The following is a 24,034-nucleotide window of genomic DNA, read 5'->3' on the forward strand; positions in this document are numbered from 1 at the left end:
ATTTTTCTATATTTCTCTTGTGTTCTCAGTACCCAGCAGAGCTCCAGAGAAGGTTGTGGCCACCGCTGCTTCCCCTGAGAGCATATCTTTGTCCTGGCAGACTCTGTCCAGGGAAGCTCTCAACGGCGTTCTGCAGGGTTTCCGTATCATCTACTGGGCCAATCTACCAGACGGAGGTACAGCTCAGATTCATGTACTGTTTCAATTGCCTTGAGTAGGGTTCATTTCAGATCTTTTTGATTTATATATATATATATATATATATATTTAATAACACACACACATGGATTATTCATAATATATAAATATATGTATGTGTGTGTGTATGGAGAGAGAATGAATAGAATTATTATATATATATATATATTATATATATATATATATATATATATATATATATATATATAGAATTTAGTAAAATTTATATAAAATTATAAATTATATTTAAATTATAAGTTATATATTTATATTTACTAATAAGAAATAATAGTAAAATTATATATTTAAATGTGTGTGTGTGTGTGTGTGTATATTTTGAGTAATGATAAATAATAAATTGGAAATTTATGTACACACACACACACACACACACACAGAGTAATAATAAATATTAATACATATAAAGAAATTTATGTACACACACACACACACACACACACAGAGTAATAATAAATATTAATAAAGAATTATAAAAAGTATATATATTATGTAGTATATATATATATAGTATATATTATAGAGATATTATTATTATTATTACCCTGTGTGTGTATTATTATATTATTACACACACGGTAATAATAAACATTCATAAATGTTATAAAGTGTTTGTGTTTGTGTGTGTGTGTGCGTGTGATATTTGTTATTATACATATTTTGCTTCCATGGACCACTAGGGGGCAGAATATACCTTTTCAACTGGGAATTGCATGGGCATTATGTATATTAGTATTGAGTTTATTTTGCCTTCTAAAGGAAGAATTCCCAGTTGAAAAGATACATTATATAGAGTGTACTATATAGTGTGATAATATTGCATGCCAAATATATATACTATTTTCAAATTCTAAAGTATGCTTTTTAGGATAATGTTATCCACAACCTGGTCTCTGATATCATTACATGCATCTATGCAAGGGCTCTCTAATACCAATATGCAATTTAATGTCCAGTACTGGCATACTGACTTACTACATAATGAAAAATACATACTACACTATCACCAATGCATTACATGCATTTTGCAATTCAGCAATAGTCTATTTTCATAAGTGTTGTGCCAGCATGCATACTTGAATAGGCCTTTGTCTGAGCAGGCCTCTCATGAGTGATTTAGACTGTGAGGTTAGTTAATCGATCACTCAGCGCCGCAGCACACAAACCAGAAAGCAACATAACACATTCTGCACACCTGTTTAATTGGCTGCTTTATGGCTCTCGATCAACTTGTGCTCAGTAGAACAAACTCACAGCACACATTATGTCGATCCGGCTCTTTCCAGGAGCTATTTGCTTATAAATTGCCTTATTATGAAGCGGCAGAATTCAGCCCAGGCAACTCGAGGACAAAATTCAGCACCGAGCAGCAAAAGACAGCAGCTCTTTTCCATCCAACAGCAGCAGCTACAGTGCTAAAGGAATGATAGATAGCAGGAAAAAATGGAGACATTAAAAATTTAAAACTTGCAACTGTGCTGGAGAGCTGCAGACAGTCTCAGTGCCTGCCCTATATCCTGCATGGGTTTACATTGTTCATTATTTAATTATACAATAACAGATTCCTGGCAAAAGAGCTGTTAAAGAAGTCATATCATACATTTTATATTATTCATTTGACTAATAAATGGGATAGTCTGTGTTCTGTTGAACACAAAAGAAGATATTTGAATGATTCCAGATAGCTTATTATTTAAGTTTTATTATTGAGCTTATTATTTGAGCAACATGATGGCAACAAAAGCAGCAGACGGGATGAATGAAAATGCAAATTCAATCTCTGACATTAGGTGGCGCTTTTGGATAAGCAGAAACACAATGTAAACAAAACAGTGCTGCACTGCTAAACAATTATTTTATTAGGCGTCCATTTAGTGACTAGCCGGCAATTTTTGCACATCACTAATCAGCAACTGTTTGGTTTTCCAACATTCTTCAAAATGTCTTTTTTTATCTAAATTATGACAGAATTTTCATTTTTAGGTGAACTATCCTGAGCACATTTATATAACCAAATTTTTTTGAACTTCTCTCATTTTTAGGTGAACTATCCTGAGCACATTTATATAACCAAATTTTTTTGAACTTCTCTCCACATTTGCCACAATATTCATTTTTAGTTGAAAACTGTGTCATGTTAAATGCCTCTTTAACTTATCAAGACATGATCGCAAAGCTTTGCTGACACTTGTGAATTTTTTTGAGCTTATTTATATATTTGAATTTTTTTGATTTTATATCCAAATTTGATGTTGTATAATATCTTATTAGCTATCTTCTGAAGTTTTTTTTGTTAAACTTTAATACAAACATCTGCACTTAATTGCATATTTTTGGTCATTTTGATAAAAGTGATTTGAATAAAACTTTTTTTTTTTTTTTGTTATGTGTATTCTAACAAAAGCCTGGTTTATCAAATGTGATATGAAGTTATTTTTTAAATTTTCTTTTTATATTTTGTCTAAAGATTTGATACACTCTTCTATTTTATAAAAGTGCATTTTTTTTCTGACTATTACCACTGTTTTGTATGTCAGGCTTTACATGGGTTAAATTTACAGGTATATATTGTATTTAATAAATCAGTTGTTTTGTTAGGTTTTAGAGGTTTAAGTTTTATTTTGTTTTTGTTAGTTTAGTGTGTTTATTTTTTAGTTTATGTTACATTTTAAAATCTTGTTGTTTATGCCACTACAGAACTAGGGGAAATCAAAAACGTCACTACACAGAAGGCCCAGCTGGAGCTGGAGGGTCTGGAGAAATACACCAACTACAGTATCCAAGTTCTGGCCTTCACCAGAGCAGGAGATGGAGTACGCAGCGACCAGATCTACATCCGCACCAAAGAGGATGGTATGACCCATGGATATCCATTCTTTGACCAACTAAAGTCATAGAAAAAAGATCTTCTGCTGTCAAATTCTGTCCTTATGTTTGCCATTCTGTTAGCCAAAAAAGTTGGTAAGGATCTCTCGAAACAGCCTGAATCTTTTCTCTGCAGTGCCAGGTCCACCCGGCGGGGTGAGGGTAGATGTATGTGTGTATGTTTCTTGGCTCCCTCCGCTGAAGCTGAATGGCGTCATTAGGAAATACACAGTCTTCTGTTCCAGCTCGTATCCCACGGTAGGCCTAAGACTCGGCCAACTGCTCTCATACTAACAGGAGAGATATCAGGCTGGCTATTAAGACAGTGTTAAACAGCGTGTGGAAGTGCAAAGCATTTTAGCGCAGAGCCAGTACTGTGTCATCGAGCTAAATGTGGTGTTTAAATAGCTTCTTCTTTCCCATTTTAAAATGAGAGAACTATGTGACGCAAGTTGTCAACTGATGGAACTGATGGAAGACACGAGGTGTAACCAGCAATCATTTATTTTGGGTCTCGTTTAGGTGGTCAGTGAGTTTGAAGTGGCCCCAGATGAATTCCTGCACCGGGTTCACAATCTCAGTCGCAACAGGAAGTACAGTATCTGGGTGATGGCGGTGACTGCGGCCGGCCGGGGAAACAGCAGTGATGTCATCACCGTGGAACCTCTGGCCAAAGGTGAGTCGATTCGTTTGTTCGATTTGTTCAGCCATTCTGTAAATCAACCATTCTGGAGTAATTAGTTGTATTTTGAAATGTTGTGGGCCTTGCCATGACAATAAGCAATGAGCAATCTAAGATACAAAATACGCCAAAGTGTAAAAATATCCTGAAACATACAGTGGGCCCAAAAGATATTTAGGGACTTATGGAGTTACTCCATCCCAAAATGAAAATGTTGTCATTAATCAGTTACCCCCATGTCATTCCAAACCCGTAAAAGATTTGTTCATCTTCGCAACACAATTGAAGATATTTTGGATGAAAATCGGGAGGGCTGAGACTGTCCCATAGACTGCCAAATAACTAACAGTGTCAAGGTCCAGGAAAGTATGAAAAGCATCGTCAGAATAGTTCACCTGCCATCAGTGATTCAACCGTAACGTTATGAAGTGACGAGAATACTTTTTGTACACAAAAAAAACAACAAAAAGAACGACTTTATTCAACAATTCCTCTCCTCTGTGTCTCTCCAAATCAGCGTAGTGCCATTTTGGCAAATCTGAGCAGTACGCAGATGGCGTACGCTCTTCTGTATCAGCCGTGCCACAATGATACGTTTTTTACGTGTATTTACGCTTTGGTTTGAAAGCAAACAATGCATCAGCGCAGCACGGCTGACACAGAAGAGCGCATGCCATCTGAACAGCATTTAGTTGAGCATTTAGTTATAAAAGTCTTTACTGTCACTTGATTGTCAATTTAATGCATCCTTATTGAATAAAAATATTAATTTATTTTGAATAGTAACATAAATATGGTGTATTTTGCAATGATTGTGTTTTGCAACAAAATTCTGCAGCAAAATTGTGTATTCGGCTTTCCGAAATCAATAAAACAATAAATTGTGGTGTTTTTTAAAATGTTTTTAAACAGCTCCTGCCAAAATCCTCACCTTCAGTGGTACTGTTACAACGCCATGGATGAGGGATGTTGTTTTACCCTGCAGGGCGGTCGGAGACCCACCTCCTGCCATTAAATGGTTAAAAGAGAGGTAAATAAATCTGTTTCATGGGTGCATACTAGAATGTGTAGAACATACACTCTCAAAAACATATTAACATGATTATGAGCATGTGATTTAAGACAAACATGACAACAGCTCCATATTATAGTGAAAAACATACCGCATTGCAGATCTAGCCTTTCGTTAAGAGCAAACACAAGCATCTGAATACCTATGAGTAGAATCATTCACTGGGGAATGCTGGGAAATGTCAAACTCTGCCCTCTTCATTGAGGATTCACACTGTTTCTTACCAGCGGGAGCCCAGCCCCTGCGGTCATTGATGGAAGACGCAGTATCCATGGAAATGGCAGCTTCGTCATTAAGACCGTGAAAGCAGAGGATTCTGGGTATTACACGTGTGTCGCCAGCAATAACTGGGGAACGGATGAAATAATTCTGAACCTTCAGGTTCAAGGTGAGGTGTGAGAGCCGGGCAGAATGGACCTCTATGTGTCAGTTTCATTTCCTTTGAGTTATTACGCAGTATTTCTCACTGTACAAATATCATCTTCAGTCCCCCCTGACCAACCTCGTCTCACTGTGACCAAGACAACCACCACATCCATTACTGTGTCCTGGATACCAGGAGACAACGGTGGGAGCTCCATTAGAGGTGAGCTGCTTCCACCTTCAGCTGTTTTCCTGCTGGAAAAAAGATAATAAAAATTTAATCCATCTTTCAAATGATCATGATTTAAGCAAAACTCTTTCTTTCTTTTTTTGGCAAATTCTATTCAAATATATTTAGTATTTTGATGCCTGAATGACAAAAAAAACAATTAAATATGTTTTAACATTTTTAGAAACCCAGTACAAACATTTGTGGGTAGGTTAAAATCTTATTAAAATCAGATATTTTCCCCTAAATTAATCTGAAATTTTATTAATGTGTTAATACAGTTGCATTCTTACAGGCATAAAGCTTTGAATGTGGCTCATCCAATCAGAGTTTAGCCTCTGAACTATCTGTTTCATCATATTAGTTTGAATCTGTTTTTGCATTGATGGTAGATTTATTTGTGATAAACAGTCTGGTCCTTTGGTTTAGTATCCATTAAATTCAGAATAAGAAGAGAAATAATCATATTAGATTACGTGTACATTTGATTTGTTAATTATTTAAATCATTTTTAATGATTGTCTCAAAAAAAAGAAAAAAAAGAGAAAAAGAACCTTTCATGGTTAGATGTGTATAAAAATCAGCTTTGCATCACAGGAATAAAAGAAAAATGTAAAATGTTTTTTTTTTTTAATTGCAATAATATATTACTATATTACTGTTTTACTGTAATTTTGATTAAATAAATGCAGCCTTGCTGAGCATAAGAGACTTCTTTCAAGACATTAAAACATCTTATCAACCCCCAAATATTTGAATGGTAATGTAAATATAAACCAATTTTACATAACTACCGTTAGTGTGACAAACTGTACAATCCCTCATATCATGTTGTTATAATTTGAAACTTAAAATGCATTTCATTGCATTAGTTAATGAAATAAACAGTAAAGTGAGACCTGTGTTTGAATACATCAAATATAACAAGGTCTAGAATTCATCCACCCTTGTCACACTAACAGCAACTCTGTCGATGTGAAAGAAAAGTCATTACTATAGCAACTGATGTGGATGAGCTGGATATAAAGTGCACTGAACAAATGGATTCGATTGCATTGCTTGAAAATTGAGAGTCAGTCCTAAAAAATCCTTCAGATTTATTTTTATAAATTAATTCTTTATGCAGGATATATTCTGCAATACTCAGAGGACAACAGTGAGAAGTGGGGAAGTATTTCTATAAGTCCCAGCGAGCGTTCCTACCGTCTGGAGAATCTCAACTGCGGCACTTGGTACAAGTTCACGCTAACGGCCCAAAATGCTGTTGGTCCAGGCCGAATCAGTGAGATAATCGAAGCAAAGACTCATGGGAAAGGTGTGCATTTTGTTTTGTATATCCTATTTCTCAAAATAATGGTGTGTAATTGTGTTGAAAATAGTGATCACAAACAGCGTTCCTGTTCTCCTTCATCGTCTTCACCCATCACAGAGCCACAGTTCTCCAAAGAGCAGGAGCTCTTTAATAGCATTAACGGAACAAGCGTCAAACTCAACCTGATTGGCTGGAATGATGGCGGTTGTCCAATCACATCCTTCACTCTGGAATACCGTCCTCTGGACAGCCCCGTGTGGACCAAAGTGAAGCGCACCTCTCTTACGAAGAGCTTCAACCTGCTGGACCTGCAGGAAGCCACCTGGTACGAACTGCAGATGAAGGTGTACAACAGCGCAGGGTTGGCTGAGAAACTTGTCAAATTCGCAACTTTGAGCAACGACGGCAGTAAGCGAAGTTTGATGGATCACCTTTAATGTAATTGTCAAATTAATTGTTTGCCCTTTTAAATATTGAATGTGTTTGCAAAAAGGCACCATTCGTCCGCTGGTGAAGACTGCGGTGAAGAACCCGGTGAAGAAAACCAACAACGAGGGGATGAAGATGATGGTGACGATCTCCTGCATTTTGGTGGGAATGGTGCTGCTCTTCGTCCTGCTGATGGTGCTGAGGAGGAGGAGGAGAGAGCAGAGGCTGAAGCGGCTCAGGGGTCAGAAGTTTTTCACAGCTCTTAGCTACAGATCAGAGCGTTTTTAAAGAGAAGGTGTAGATCCGTAGGCGTAAATACAGACAGTATATGTTGCTGTTTGAGGTTTTACTCATATCAGTCTTATTCTTCATGACTCGATAGTACTTCCTTTTTCTGTTTATGTTAATAAAGCTTATTGTTTTTTTTCCACAGATGCAAAGAGTTTGGCTGAAATGCTTATGAGGTAAACACTTTGATGATTTTCAGATTTGTTTTTTACATCAAATGCACCCCAAAATAGAAATCCTGTCATTTTGTTCCAAACCCATAAGAATGTTTTTATTTTCTTCTATGTAACAGAAAATAAGATATTCTGAACAGTCTCTGAGCTGCTCTTTCAGTTTAATATCAGCATAATGATCCTAAAATGACTAAAAGCATCATAAGAGTAGTTCAAGAAGAGTCTAAGAAGATTCCAAATCTTTTGAAGTCATAATAAAGCCAGTGTATTTAACAGATTCATTTTATTGGATGGTTACAAAGCATATTATGCACAAATGAATAAAACTCTATCAGCATTTTGTGAGAAAGCATCATCAACGTGTCATGCTGACCATGTACAAGCCGAGATGTTATTCACAGGCTTGTTTGTGTTCTCCTCTAGTAAGAACACAAGGCCTTCAGATACCATGAACAAACAACAGCAGACCCTCCGCATGCACATCGACATTCCCCGAGCGCAGCTGCTCATCGAAGAGAGAGACACCATGGAAACAGTGGGTGAGTCGTGTTCGCTGAACCACATTCAAACCTAAACATATATTTGAGAAAGAATGATACTATTGGGGTCTCTAATAGTTCCATCTCTCCCTTCCCTGTTAGACGACAGATCAACGGTGCTTCTGACGGATAACGATTTCGGAGAAACTGCCAAACAGAAGTCGGCCACCGTCACGCACTCTGTCCACTATCAGTCTCTGTCGCAGGCCACCGGCCCGCTGGTGGACGTCTCTGATGTCCGACCTGGAACGAGCAAGAGCAGTCTGTCGAGTAAGAAAGAACCTTCTTAACACACAAACAACAGAGTGAATATGTGATCATGCTATTTAACTGAGCGTTTCACAACCGTCCCCAGATCCCACCTCTCGCCGTACAGCTAAATCTGGCCCTGCGGCCCGTAACCGGTATGCCAGTCAGTGGACGCTGAATCGCCCCCACCCTCCTGTCTCCGTCCACACACTCAGCACGGACTGGAGGCTGGGAACGCCCAGAGTGGCCGGCTCGGTGGACAAAGAAAGTGACAGCTATAGTGTCAGTCCATCACAGGACACAGGTCAGTCTGCTACACTGTGTGTACATCTTGAGCTTTTATTAGGTTCTTTTTTTGTTGGCTTGACATGTCATTAAAGCTGGGTACTTCAACAACTTCAACTTTGTCAGCTTTTTTTATAATATTTAGTATATATCTTAATATGTATGTTTGCTGTTTTTAAAAATGATGAACACGAAGAAGAATGGTATTTATATAAATTAAATATATTTATATTTATATATAAATATAAAATTTAATTAACAGTTATTATTTTAAATATTCAAATAAATAAACAGCATTTAAAGCATAAAATATAGCATAAAAATCATCAAATGTCATGCAGGAAATTTTTAAGTAATGTCACAGTTGAATCATTCAATCAATTTTGAACAGATTCATTGCAACATACAGTTATGTAGAAAATGAATCAAACTAGTCTATCAGCATTTAATACATTATATTTTAATTTTTAATTATTTTAGTTTTTTATTTTATTATTTTATTACAGTACTGTTAAAATATCTGGGGTCAGTGAGATTTAAAAAAATTTTTTTTAAAGAAATTAATACTTGTGTTGAGCAAGAACGGGTTAAATTGATAAAAAATGACAGCAAATACTTTTATAATGGTACAAAATATTTTTATTTAAAAAGTTTTTTTTTTTTTTTTACTTTATAGTAATTAAAGTATCATGAAAATATATTATATTTTTCACTAAAATAATAATAAAAAAATCGAGTACCAAATAATTCGATTTCTAATAGATTTCTAAAGGATCATGTGATGCTGAAGACTGGAGTAATTTCTGCTTTTCCATCATAGGAATGAATGACATTTGAAAATATATTGATTTAGATATTGATATTATTTTAAATTTCAACAATATTTCACAATATTACTTTTATATTTTTAATCAAATAAATGTAGCCTTGGTGAGGAGCTGAAAAAAAATCTTACTTTTGAACATGAGTGTATCTGTTCTTATTTCTTTTCATTGGTTAGTTTTTGAATTATTTCTAAATTTTAATTTTTTATTTTATATTTGGTGAAATGTAATTTTATATCTGATACATGATAATATAGAGTTTCCTATATCAAAGCTAATACATGCTAGAAGTGCCTGTCAATTTATAAGCATGGTCTCCACTGAGAGCGCTTCTTCTACGTACGAGGAGCTGGCCAGAGCCTATGAACATGCCAAGATGGAGGAACAGCTACGACACGCCAAGTTCACCATCACAGAGTGCTTCATCTCAGACACATCCTCCGAGCAGATGACCGCCGGCACCAATGATTACACGGACAGTCTGACCTCCAGTACACCATCAGAATCAGGCATCTGCAGGTTCACTGCATCACCACCCAAACCCCAGGATGTCTGCAGGGTGATGAACATGGCCGTACCCAAGGCACACAGACCAGGTGAGACTGCTGGTGGGAGGTAATTGGAGGTGGGAGGTAATGACTCTTTAGGGGAAGTCGTGGCCTAATGGTTAGAGAGTTTGACTCCTAACCCTAAGGTTGTGGGTTCGAGTCTCAGGCCAGCAATACCATGACTGAGGTGCCCTTGAGCAAGGTACTGAACCCCCAACTGCTCCCCGGGTGCCGCAGCATAAATGGCTGCCCATTGCTCCGGGTGTGTGTGAGCAAGGCACTGATGTGTGTGTTGATCTGCTGTTTGTGTGGAATTTGTGTGTGTTAATTGCTGAGGGTGTGTTCTGAGTATGGGTCACCATACTTGGCTGTATGTCATTGTCACTATCACTGTCACTCTAAACTCAATTTCAGCCAGTTGGCGCTGTTCTTCTAACCTTGTGCTAATAATAAAAGCTGGAGAAGCTATCTATGCACTCTAAAGGTGAGGTCACATTTATCACTTTTCTGTGGGTTTTTGTGGGCAGAATCCAGTCATTCCAAAAGGAATTCAGGCGATCTGGAATGTTACATGAGTGCAAATGTTTTTCCAATGCCGATTTCACAGCAGTTTCAAGTTGCCTGCAGCTTGATTTGAATGTGACTTTTTTGTGAGCTGTGCTTAATACTTCTCTAAATTATTGACAATGGATCTTTCTTCTGCACAAAATGTCACTAATCTGACCACGCGTTAAACCTAAATTATTATGATGCCTTCTAAGATTTAACCAAAATCTAAAACAGAAATGCATCTTTTTTTGGATGAGTCGATTCCACAATAGATTATGATATTAGCAAAAACAATCTCAATCTCATTAAAATGACAATCAGTTTTAATATTTATTATTTCTGTGTGCTGTGTGGTTTTATGTGTTTTTTTTTTACAGTTGTTAGATTAGAAAAATTCTAACATCAAACTCCATTCAAAGTCAGTTGTTAATAGAGCTTCTTACAGCGCTTCATGAAAAGAGTGTGTTTATCTTGTAATTTGGCCCAGTCATGCTGAAAATAATTCCCCAACCCTAGCTGGTTGAAAATTATTTAGCAACTCTATGTGGAACACAAAATCCAGGGGGTGTGGTTGGATCCTCATCTAGTGGGATGAAAAGTGTGTGTGTGTGTGTGTATATACAATTTGAGTAATGATAAATACAATTGGAATTTAGGTACATGATAACATAATAAATTGGAAATTTATGTACACACAAGAAACATTTTAAAGTATGCATTTTAGGATAATGCTATGCAAGGGCTCTGTAGTACCAATATGCAATTGTATGTCCAGTACCGGCATACTGGCTTACTACATACTGAAGTACATACTACACTATCACCAATGCAGTACATGCATTTTGCAATTCAGCAATAGTCTCTTTTCATATGTGTTGTGCCAGCCAGTCTGAATATGCCTCTCATGAGTGATTTAGACTGTGAGGTTAGTTAATCGATCACTCAGCGTTGCAGCACACAAACCAGAGAGCAGCATAACACATTCTGCACACCTGTTTAATTGGCTGCTTTATGGCTCTCAATCAACTTGTGCTCAGTAGAACAAACTCAAAGCACACATTATGTTGATCCAACTCTTTCCAGGAGCTATTTGCTTATAAATTGCCTTATTATGAAGCAGCAGAATTCAGCCCGGGCAACTCGGGGACAAAATTCAGCACCGAGCAGCAAAAGACAGCAGCTCTTTTCCATCCAACAGTAGCTGCTAGAGTGCTAATGGAATGATAGATAGCAGGAAAAAATGGAGACATTAAAAATGTAAAACCTGCAACTATGCTGGATAGCTGCAGACAGTCTCCGTGTCTGCCCTATATCCTACATGGGTGTAAATTGTTCATTATTTAACTATACAATGACAAATTCTTGGCTAAAGAGCTGTTGAAGTCACATCATACATTTTATATTATTCTTTTATATAATATAAAATGTATGATATATGTATATGTTCCAGATACCTTATTATTCGAGTTAATAGTTCAGCCATGAAACTCTACTTGCATTTTAATTGGTTTAATGTTCTCCAAGCCGATCGGATTCACATACTAATTACCATTTACCTATATAACCAGGACGTATTCAATGAATGCTATGTCTGCGCGCTATGTGTGTCCTCATCTTAGCCCACCGTCTCCCCAGCACCACCTGCCTAAATCTGCTACAGGGATCTTCCTCTCTTTAGCAGCAGCAGCATGTTTTCTTTTAATGTTATGATCCGAGCATTTAGCTCTGCAGCAGCAGCGTAGCAGATCTAGTCCGCCAAGATCAAACCTATGCACATTCTATTTACATTAATAAAGATTTTACAATCCATCCCGAGAGTTTTCATGGCTGAACTTATTGTTCATCAAACTATTAAAATTCACAACACTGACGGCAACAAAAGCAGCAGACATGCTGAATGAAAATACAAATTCACTCTCTGACTTTAGATGGCGCTTTTGGATAAGCAGAAACAGCTGTAACCATGGTTACGAAAATAACATGGAAAAATGTCAATGAAATCTTTCTAAAGAAAGTCAGTTCCCTTTCATTCATAATGTTTCCCCCTTTAAACCAGTAAATACACTCCCACCTTGCTTGTCCAAAGCCACATTTCTGAGCAGGCACTGAGTGACACGGAAAAAAAAACACATGCATGATAGGTTTGAGGTGAAATGAAATAAATATGTTATCCGTTCCAGATATCTACTTTTCAAAATAGTGCATTATTTTTAAAAAGTTGACTATAAAATATATTTTTATGTGGGTAAATGATGATAGAATTTTCATTTTTAAGTGAATTAAAAAGCACCTTTTTGCACCATCAAAAGTCAAACAATATTTTATTTTATATGACCACATTTTTTACCTTCTCTCCAGTTTTGCCACAATATCATAATTTCACACCAGTATGGTATTATCACTGGGCAAAAGCCTTTTAATATAATAGAAATATTTTTGCTTAATTTGAGTTTTTTCTCGAGTGTGAGCTCCATAATATATGAGCCATAAAAGCCTGGTGCATCAAATATGATTATGAATGTTTCAATTTCCTTATATATTTTGTCTAAATGTTCAGTACACTGTTCTGTTTTATAAAAGTGCATTTTTATGACTATTATTTGTGTCAGGCATTACAGGGTTAAATTTGCAATTATTATTATTTAATTTTTTATTTTTTGAATTTACAATATATACTGTATAATATCAATGTTCACTTCATTTTAGAAATCTCATTGGCTGTCACTAAGTAGTATTGTGTTTACTATATCAGTTGACAGTGAGTCTTAAGAAAGATTGTAAAGTCTTGTTGTTTATACAGAACTAGGGGAAATCAGAAACGTCACTACCCAGAAGGCCCAGCTGGAGCTGGAGGGTCTGGAGAAATACACCAACTACAGTATCCAGGTGCTGGCCTTCACCAGAGCGGGAGACGGAGTACGCAGCGACCAGATCTACATCCGCACCAAAGAGGACGGTAAGACTGACAGACATCCATTCTTTGACCAATTGTCATGCAAAAGTCATGCAAAAAAAGATCTTCTGTTGTGGAACTTCACTACTGTCAAATTTTGTCATTCTGTTTGCCAATCTGTTATAAAGTTAGTAAAGATCTCTCCAAACTGCCTGATTCTTTTCCCTGCAGTGCCAGGTCCACCCGGCGGGGTGAAGGCAGCTGCAGCCTCCAGCTCTGTGGTGTATGTTTCTTGGCTCCCTCCGCTGAAGCTGAATGGCGTCATTAGGAAATACACAGTCTTCTGTTCCAGCTCGTATCCCACGGTAAGACTCAGCCAACTGCTCTCATACTAACAGGAGAGATATCAGGCTGGCTATTAAGACAGTGTTAAACAGTGTGTGGAAGTGCAAAGCATTTTAGCACAGAGCCAGTACTGTGCCATGGAGGTGATGTTTAAATAGCCTCTCCTTTCCTATTTTAATATGAGAGTACTATGTGACGCAAGTTGTGACGCTGTCGACCTGTTAATCTGTCAACGGATGGAAGACATAAGACCTAACCAACAATCATTTATTTTGGGTCTCGTTTAGGTGGTCAGTGAGTTTGAAGTGGCCCCAGATGAATTCCTGCACCGGGTTCACAATCTCAGTCGCAACAGGAAGTACAGTATCTGGGTGATGGCGGTGACTGCGGCCGGCCGGGGGAACAGCAGTGATGTCATCACCGTGGAACCTCTGGCCAAAGGTTTGAGTCGATTACCTTTGTTCTTCAGAAGCAAAGCAGCTGGTCTTTGGTTTTAGGAGAATGTTTTTAAGTTAAACCTCTTATTCAGCCATTCTGTAAATCACTCATTCAGAGTAATGAGTTGTATTTTGAGTTCTTTTAGAAATTCTGCAGGAGCTTTTAGCAAATCTAACTTCACTTTGCCGAGCCATTTTTGCAATGACTTTTAAATTAATTGTCATTTTTTAAATACATTTTAAGAAAATATTTAGTATCTTTCTATGAAATAAACAGCATATATAATGTAGTAACTTTACAAATATTCAGCATACAATAATGTTGTAAAGTTTGGGGTCAGTAAGTTTTTTAAATGTTTTTGAAAGAAGACTCTTATGCTTATCAAAGTAGCATTTATTTGATTAAAAAAACAGTGTAAAAAAAATTAATTGTATGAAATATTATTACAATTTAAAATTGCTGTTTTTTTTTGTTTTTTTTGTTCTTGTTTTGATCAAATAATTTTAAAAAAAAAAATTTATTCCTGTGATCAGTTTATTGCATATTCAATTAAACTATTAATAAACTATTTTTTTTTTTCTTAAAAAAAAAAATACTGACCACAAACTTTTGGATGGTAGTGTAAGATGGGTGTAATTTGCAATGATTGTGGTCTGCACCAAAATTGTGAAATATTAAGCATTCATAAATCAATAAAATAATCAATTATCTTATGGTGTTTTTAATGTTTTTAAACAGCTCCTGCCAAAATCCTCACCTTCAGTGGTACTGTTACAACACCGTGGATGAGGGATGTTGTTTTACCCTGCAGGGCGGTCGGAGACCCGCCTCCTGCCATTAAATGGCTGAAAGAGAGGTAAATAAACCTTTTTCATGAGCACAGACAAGAATGTATAGAACATACACTCATACAACAATATTAAAATGAGAATGAGCATGTGATTTAAAGCAAACATGCTAACAATGTATGCTGAGTTCAGTATTATAGTGAAGAACATACTGCAGTGCAGCTCTAGCCTTTCATTAACAGCAAACACAAGCATCTGAATACCTATGAGTAGAATCAGTCACTGGGGAATGCTGGGAAATGTCAGACTCTGCCCCTCTTATTGACGATTCACACTGTTTCTCGCCAGCGGGAGCCCGGCCCCTGCGATCATTGATGGAAGACGCAGTATCCATGGAAATGGCAGCTTCGTCATTAAGACCGTGAAAGCAGAGGATTCTGGGTATTACACGTGTGTCGCCAGCAATAACTGGGGAACGGACGAAATAATTCTGAACCTTCAGGTTCAAGGTGAGGTGTGAGAGTCAGACAGGATGGTCACTTTCTGTATAGCCTCCTCTTTGTGTCAGTTTCATTTCCTCTGAGATGTTACGCAGTGTTTCTCACTGTATAAATATCATCTTCAGTCCCCCCTGACCAACCTCGACTCACTGTGACCAAGACAACCATCACATCCATTACTGTGTCCTGGATACCAGGAGACAACGGTGGGAGCTCCATTAGAGGTGAGCCGCTTCCACCTTCAGCTGTTTTTCCTGCTGGAGAAAAACAAAACCGAAAAAAAGAGAATAAAACTGTGATCTGTCTTCCAACTGAACATGATGCAAAAATCTTTATTTTTTGGCATATTCTATAAAAATCCATATAGTTTTTGTAGCCTTAACGGCAAAAAAATAAATAAATAAATAAAAAAAAACTTTACTTTTGTTATTACATAATCTAAATCTGATTTTGCACTGATTGATTTATTTGTTATGAATAACCTGGCCCTTTTGTTTGGTATCCATCACATTCCGAATAAAAAGTAAAAAGAAAAAAAAAACTATTATTCAAAAGTGTGGGGTCAGTAAGATTTTTGTTTTTGAAAAAAAAAAAAGTACTTAGTAAATTAGTATCAAAAAATGTAGCATGGTTTCCATAAACATATTAAACTGTTTTCAATTATAATAATAAGAAGAATTTTTTAACAGCAAATCATCATATTAGAATGATTTCCAATGGATTGTGTGACACTGAAGACTGCCTGCTGAAAATTCAGCTTTGCATCACAAGAATAAATTACATATTTAAATATATTTTTTAATTGTAATAATGTTTCACAATAGTACTGTTTACTGTATTTTTGATTCAATAAATACAGCCTTGGTAAGCGTAAGACACTTCTTCAAAACATTAAAACATCTTATCGCCCCCAAACCTTTGAACAGCAATGTGAATATAAACCAATTTTTATATAATATACTGTAAAATCCCTTATATCATGATGTCAGAATATGAACTGCATTTCATTCTGCATTAGTAAATAAAACATAAAGTGGCACCTGTAAACGAGTGTGCACTTACAGACACAACACGTTTAAATGCGTAAAATACAGCTATTTCTACAATGCATCCATCCTCCATTGTCACACTGACAGCAACTCGGTGTGGAAGAAAACAACTCTGATGAAGTCATTACTATAGCAACTGATGTGGATGAGCTGGATATAAAGTGCACTGAACAAATGAACCAATTGCATTGCTTGAATAATGACAGTCAGTCCTAAAGATTTGTTTTTATGAATTAATTCTGTGTCCGTCTTTATGCAGGATATATTCTGCAATACTCAGAGGACAACAGTGAGAAGTGGGGAAGTATTTCCATTAGTCCTAGCGAGCGTTCCTACCGTCTGGAGAACCTCAACTGTGGCACCTGGTACAAGTTCACGCTAACGGCCCAGAATGCTGTTGGTCCAGGCCGAATCAGTGAGATAATTGAAGCAAAGACTCATGGGAAAGGTGTGAATTTTGTTTTGAAAACCCAATTTCTCAAATAATGGTGTGGAATTGTTCAAAGTAGTGATGACAAACACCCTTCCTGTTCTCCTTCATCGTCTTCACCCATCACAGAGCCACAGTTCTCCAAAGAGCAGGAGCTGTTTAATAGCATTAATGGAACATGTGTCAAACTCAACCTGATTGGCTGGAATGATGGCGGTTGTCCAATCACCTCCTTCACTCTGGAATACCGTCCATTGGACAGCGCCGTGTGGACCAAAGTCAAGCACACGTCTATCACAAAGAACTTCAACCTCCAGGACCTGCAGGAAGCCACTTGGTACGAACTGCAGATGAAGGTGTACAACAGCGCGGGGTTGGCTGAGAAACGTGTCAAATTTGCTACTTTGAACTACGACGGCAGTAAGCGAAGTTTGACGGATCACCTTTACAATAAATGCATTTTATTTGATTACACTTTAAAATATTAAATGTGTTTTCAAGACACCATTCCTCCGCTGGTGAAGACGGCGGTGAACAACCCGGTGAAGAAAACCAGCAACGAGGGGATGAAGATGATGGTGACGATCTCTTGCATTTTGGTGGGAATGGTGCTGCTCTTCGTCCTGCTGATGGTGCTGAGGAGGAGGAGGAGAGAGCAGAGGCTGAAGCGGCTCAGGGGTCAGATGGTTTTCACAGCTCTTAGCTACAAATCAGAGCGTTTTCAAAGAGAAGGTGTAGATTTGTAGGCGTGAATACAGAGAGCATATGTTACAGTTTGAGATTTTACTCCTATCAGCCTTATTTTTCATGACTCAATAGTACTTCCATTTTCAGTGTATGTCACTAAAGCTTATTGTTTTTTCCACAGATGCAAAGAGTTTGGCTGAAATGCTAATGAGGTAAACATGATGATTTTCAGTTTTGTTTTTAAAGGCAGAAACACGCCAAAATTACAAATTTGTCATTTATTCGCCCTCATTTCATTCCATATAATCTTTTTTTCTTCTATGCAATAGAAAATAAGATATTTTGAATAATCTCTGAGCTGCTCTTTTCCATTCTAGTGAGAGCATAATGATCCAAAACGACTAAAAGCATCATAAAAGTAGTTCATACAAGTCACCGTTCCAAATCTTCTGAAGCCATACAACACAATCAGTGTTTTGAAACAGATTCATTGTAACTGTTCCATAGCAATTTATTCACAAATGAATCAAACTTAAGTGAATCAAACTCAACATACTGTAAAAAAGCACCATTAAGTCATTTATATGACTCACTATATGCCAAATCTTATAAAGCAATACAACAAAATCAGTTTCTTTGAAAAGATTCATTGTAATGGATAGTTCATGCACAAACTCTCTCAGCACTGTATTAAAAAGCAAGCACCAAGTAGTTCATACATCTCACTATATTCCAGAACAAAACACTAGAATCAAGTTCTTTGAACAGATAATAGACAGTTCTAAAGAATATTATGCACAAATGAATCAAACTCTATCAGCATTTTGTTAAAAATCACCATCAAATAGTTCATATTCCAGAACTGTCTGTAATAGATATACTTATGCACAAATATATCTAACTTCAATGAATCAAACTATTTTAGCATTTTATTAAAAAGCATCAAGTAGGTCATATGACTTACTATATTCAAAATCTTCTGTCATTCCAAATCTTCTGAATCAGTTTATTTGAGCAGATTCACTGTATTAGACAGTTCTAAAGAATATTATGCACAAATAAATCAGCATTTTATTAAAAACCACCATCAAGGAGTTCATACGGCTTGCTATATTCCAAATCTTCCGAAGCAAAGCAATAGAATCAGCTTTTTGAACAGATTCACTATAACAGACAGTCCTAATGAACATTTTAGAGAAATTATTCGATAATAAATAGATTTGTGTGATGAATAAACCACAAAAGGCTGTTGCTTCAGAAGATTTTCTGGATTTAGGATGCTTTTACATTGACTATTTTGTCCTTTTTGTTTGACAGTCCTTGGTTACCATATTCTTACATTATATTGAAACTGCAGCTGGGAAATTCTTTAAAATATCTTATTTTGTGTTCCACAGAGGAAAAAAATCATATAGGTGGGTGAGCAAATAATGAACTATTCCTTTGATGGCTCACATGTCATGCTGACCTTGTATAAGCAGATATGTTATTCACAGACTTGTTTGTGTTCTCCTCCAGTAAGAACACAAGGCCTTCAGATACCATGAACAAACAACAGCAGACCCTCCGCATGCACATCGACATTCCCCGAGCGCAGCTGCTCATCGAAGAGAGAGACACCATGGAAACAGTGGGTGAGTCATGTTTGCTGAACCATATTCAAACCTAAACATTTGTCTGAGGAAGAATAATACTATAGGGGTCTCTAATAGTTCCATCTCTCTCTTCTGTGTTAGACGACAGATCAACAGTGCTACTGACTGATAACGATTTCGGAGAAACTACCAAACAGAAGTCGGCCACCGTTACGCACTCTGTCCACTATCAGTCTCTATCGCAGGCCACCGGCCCACTGGTGGACGTCTCTGATGTACGACCTGGGACGAGTAAGAGCAGTCTGTCGAGTAAGAAAGAAACTTCTTAACGCATAAATTATAGAGTGGCTATTTGATAATGCTGTTTAACCGAGCATTCCGGAACCGCCCCCAGATCCCACCTCTCGCCGTACAGCTAAAGCTGGTCCTGCAGCACGCAACCGTTATGCCAGTCAGTGGACACTGAATCGTCCCAACCCTCCTGTCTCTGTCCACACTCTCAGCACGGACTGGAGGCTGGGGACGCCCAGAGTGGCTGGTTCAGTGGACAAAGAAAGCGACAGCTATAGTGTCAGTCCGTCACAGGACACAGGTCAGTCTGCTACACTAACAAACAGCCTACACTGTAATGTTTGTACACCTTGAGCTTTTGTTAGGTTCTTTTTTTGTTGGCTTGACACGTCATTACAGCTGGGTACTAAAATGATCTTGTCAGCCTTTTACAATATTTAGTATATTTCTTAATATTTATGTGCGTGCTGTTTTAAAAAAAAATTATGGACACAATGAATAATGGTGTTTAATTTCTTTATGCATGAATATAAAACTACAAAGAAATAAACAGTAATGTTTACATACTTAAACCACTTTAAAGCATATAAATGGCATGCAGGAACATCCATGAAATTTATGGATGCAATCGAATCATTTAATTAATTTTGAACAGATTTATTGTAACAGACAGTTCTAAAGAATATTATGTGGAAAATTAATCAAACTTCAGTGGTCTATCAGCATTTTATTAAAATACAACACTGCTCAAACGTTTGGGGTCAGTAAGATTTGTATTTTTTATTTTTTAAAGAAATTAATACTTTCAGAAGTGACAGTAAATGCTTTTATAATGGTACAAAATATAGTAATTTTTTTTTTACTTTATATTTGTCAAAGAATCCTAAAAACAATGCATCGTGTTTTTCACAAAAATAATAAGAAATGTTTCTTGAGCACCAACTCTCAGTATATTAGGAGGACACTAAAGACTGGAGTAATTTCTGCTTTTCCATCATAGGAATGAATTACATTTTAAAATATATTAAAATAGGAAACAATTGTTTTAAATTGCAACAACATTTCACAATATTACTGTTATATATTTAATCAAATAAATGCAGTCTTGGTGAACATAGGAGATGTCTTTCAAAAACATTTAAAAAAAATCAAACTTTTGAATGATTTTAAATGATCACAAAATTCACAGTGTCAATTTATATCGGCAACAAAATAATATCAAGTATCATATCAAAGCTAATACATGCTAGAAGTGCCTATTGTTACTGATGAGTTCTGACCCGCTGTGTTCAGACCGCGCTCGCAGCAGCATGGTCTCCACTGAGAGTGCGTCTTCTACGTATGAGGAGCTGGCCAGAGCCTATGAACATGCCAAGATGGAGGAACATCTGCGACATGCCAAGTTCACCATCACAGAGTGCTTCATCTCAGACACATCCTCCGAGCAGATGACTGCAGGCACCAATGATTACACGGACAGTCTGACCTCCAGTACACCGTCAGAATCAGGCATCTGCAGGTTCACTGCGTCACCACCCAAACCCCAGGACGTCTGCAGGGTGATGAACATGGCCGTACCCAAGGCCCACAGACCAGGTGAGACTACTGGTGGGAAGTAATGACTTTAAACTCAATTTAAACCAATTGAAGCTGAAAATCCAGTCATTCCAAAAGGAATTCACAAAAGGAATCTGGAATTTTGCATAAATGCGAATGATTTTCCAATTTCGCAACAGTTTCAAGTTGGTTGCCACTTACCAACCGAAAGCAGCTTGGTTTGAAAGTGACTTCTTTGTGAGCTGTGCTTAATACTTCTCAAAATTACTGACAATGGATCTTTCTCCCCCACAAAATTTCAACAATTTGACCCCACATAAAGACCCCACATAAAGCCTAAATTATGCTGCCTTCTAATATTGAACCAAAATCTACAGCAGAAATGCATGTATCCTTTGTAGATGAGACAATTCCAGAATGGAATGAAAAAAAAAAAAAAGAACATAGCTCAGACTCATTAAAATGACAGTTTTACATAATATTTCTGTGCGCTTTTAAGATTTTTACATTACATTGTTAGATTAACAAAATTCTAACATCAAACTCCATTCAAAGTCGATTGTGAATAGAGTTTCTCACAACGCTTCACTAGAAGAGCGTGCTCATCTTGTAATTTGACCCAATCCATCAAACTCCATTCAAAGTCGATTGTGAATAGAGTTTCTCACAACGCTTCACTAGAAGCCAAAATCCAGGGGGTGTGGTTGGTCCCATCAGTCTGAAGGTTTGGATGGTCTGCTAGGGCTGGTGTTGGAGTTTTCTGGATCCAACCATGCTCCCTGGATCTTAGTTCTGGTCAGGACCATCTGGGAAAGCTGGTCCAGCTAAACCATGTAAACAGAAGCTTGGCTAGACTCAGAGACCAGGTTATACCATTTAAGACCAGCTAAGCAGCTTGTTAAAGTGTTTATTTTATTTTTATTTTTTTTGCAGTAAACAGCTTAGAAATGAGGTGCTCATGCTGTAAGATGCTAAAAACATTGACACCGCATTTTGATATGCCTGTTTCCATACTATATAGGTTTTTTTTTTTTATACAGCTGAAAAACAGTATGTCAAAATTAATAGTACTCAAAACTGGTAGGCAGAAAGTACCTTGATGACCTGCTACTTCTGCCAAGAGTGCACATCCGATGGACACTTTACTATCCCATGAATGGGACAACATGGTGGATGTAGTACGCTCAAATTGAATTCATACTAGCCATGTTTATACTATATAGAACATACTTTTATGACGGTTTCGTGTTGGATTTGTTTGTTATATATAGTATTTTTTTTTATGATGAGTGGGGGGTTGTATTGCAATTGTATCAATGTCTTTTTATTTATCCTGTTTTGGGGGGGGTTGTGTAGGTGGCCTCACGGGAAGCGGCGATGGGCCAGGCCTGTTTGGAGCCGCAGAAGACCCGCTCGATGAAACGCCCCGCCTTGCTGGAGCCGACACCCATGCAGGTGCCGACCAGCAGGGACGTGCAGCAGTGGCAGCCGGGCACGGCCTCAACGCTTCCACAGAGAGAGGCCGGAACGGACTTGGCACAGGCTGCCAAAATCAGCACCTCCCAGGAATCACTGCTGGACTCCAGAGGACACTTAAAACAGAGCAACAATTCCTACGCAAAGTCCTACACACTGGTATAACAAAGATCGGACAAAAATAAAACATCAAGAGCAAAAAGCGAACTCTTCATTCGCGGTTGTATATATGTTTCCACTTCTACTCCTAACAGTTTCTTTATTTTATTCTTTTTTAAACAGTGAATTCACTTCTTAAAAAGAGAACTCCACACAACCAGAGATTGCCAAAATGATTTTATTATTATTAATATTAATTATAATGACTTTAATGATTTACTGATTCACTTATTTTAGCAGTTAGTGTGCACAAACTAATGAATGGGAATCCATTTTCATTTTCTTTTTTTTTTTACTAAAATTTCTTTGTGTAATTAGTTTGAGATAAAGCGTGAGAGTGATTTCCATTGGTCCAATGTTGTCAGCGTTCTGTTTTGAAGAAATCCTGGGAGTGCATGAGGATGAACCAATTTAAGACGAAGATGACAGTATGAATACCGACCACTGGAGGGTCCAGCCCAGAATTTTTTGACTACGAAAATATTCAAATGTCAAGATTTCGTATTCTTATGAGTATAAATATATATTAAAAATCTATATAGAAAATGAGAAATCACTTTTATTTGTGGGTATTACAGGGAAATTTTGATTTTTGATTTGGTTAATACAGTCCTTTAGTCATGTTTGCACATATCTTGTTTAACCTAGAAAAGCAAGTCTTGATTGATAATTATTTGTGTTTCATTCTCTAAAGGTGCAATATGAAAATCCATGAACCACGTTTGCTTTCTACTGTACTGTATCTCGCCCATGATGTGAGCTTCTGAGAGCCGGAGCGAATGAAATGACAGATTCAGGTGCAAATTTTGTGTTTTATTCTCATGTGTTGATTTGGAATGGTTGATTTGGGGTGATTGGAGGGGGTGATTCGGTGAAAGTGTTGCTTTTTCTCTTTCATATTGTAGTTGTATTGAAATGTGTATTTGTGGCTTGAGGTCTCTCTTTATTTTATTTATTTTTGTTTCTTTTGAGTTGTGGTGATGTTGAGGGAAACTAAGACAATCTAAAGAGATCCCTTAAAAGAATAACAATTATGATAATATTCATATAAAGATCCACAAGCAGTTCTATATGATTATGGGCTGTATGGTAGCAATATGTTATTGTTGCCGCTCTGCACCAAACTGTCTTGCAGGGAGAGTTATGATGAAGAATTGTGAGATGATATTTCACTATATTTGATTAGATAAATCTATTGTCCTT

The 24,034-nt window shown here is 37.0% G+C and overlaps 1 protein-coding gene across 1 annotated transcript in view; it reads left to right on the plus strand.

The window, feature by feature from the left end:
- Window positions 1–22,841, plus strand: part of dscama (Down syndrome cell adhesion molecule a) — a 77,499-nt gene extending 54,658 nt beyond the window's left edge. The window contains 16 exon segments of the mRNA XM_042733014.1: window positions 30–176; window positions 2,914–3,069; window positions 13,748–13,881; window positions 14,149–14,302; window positions 15,038–15,155; window positions 15,436–15,596; window positions 15,713–15,811; window positions 16,896–17,084; window positions 17,196–17,486; window positions 17,568–17,744; window positions 17,935–17,965; window positions 19,272–19,387; window positions 19,490–19,657; window positions 19,743–19,940; window positions 20,933–21,300; window positions 22,553–22,841. Coding sequence (XP_042588948.1) covers window positions 30–176; window positions 2,914–3,069; window positions 13,748–13,881; window positions 14,149–14,302; window positions 15,038–15,155; window positions 15,436–15,596; window positions 15,713–15,811; window positions 16,896–17,084; window positions 17,196–17,486; window positions 17,568–17,744; window positions 17,935–17,965; window positions 19,272–19,387; window positions 19,490–19,657; window positions 19,743–19,940; window positions 20,933–21,300; window positions 22,553–22,837 — 2,792 coding nt within the window. The 3' untranslated portion in view covers window positions 22,838–22,841.
- The last annotated feature ends 1,193 nt before the right edge of the window (window positions 22,842–24,034 follow it).

This window comes from Cyprinus carpio, chromosome B10 (assembly GCF_018340385.1).
Source record: "Cyprinus carpio isolate SPL01 chromosome B10, ASM1834038v1, whole genome shotgun sequence".
Taxonomy (NCBI): Eukaryota; Metazoa; Chordata; class Actinopteri; order Cypriniformes; family Cyprinidae; genus Cyprinus; species Cyprinus carpio.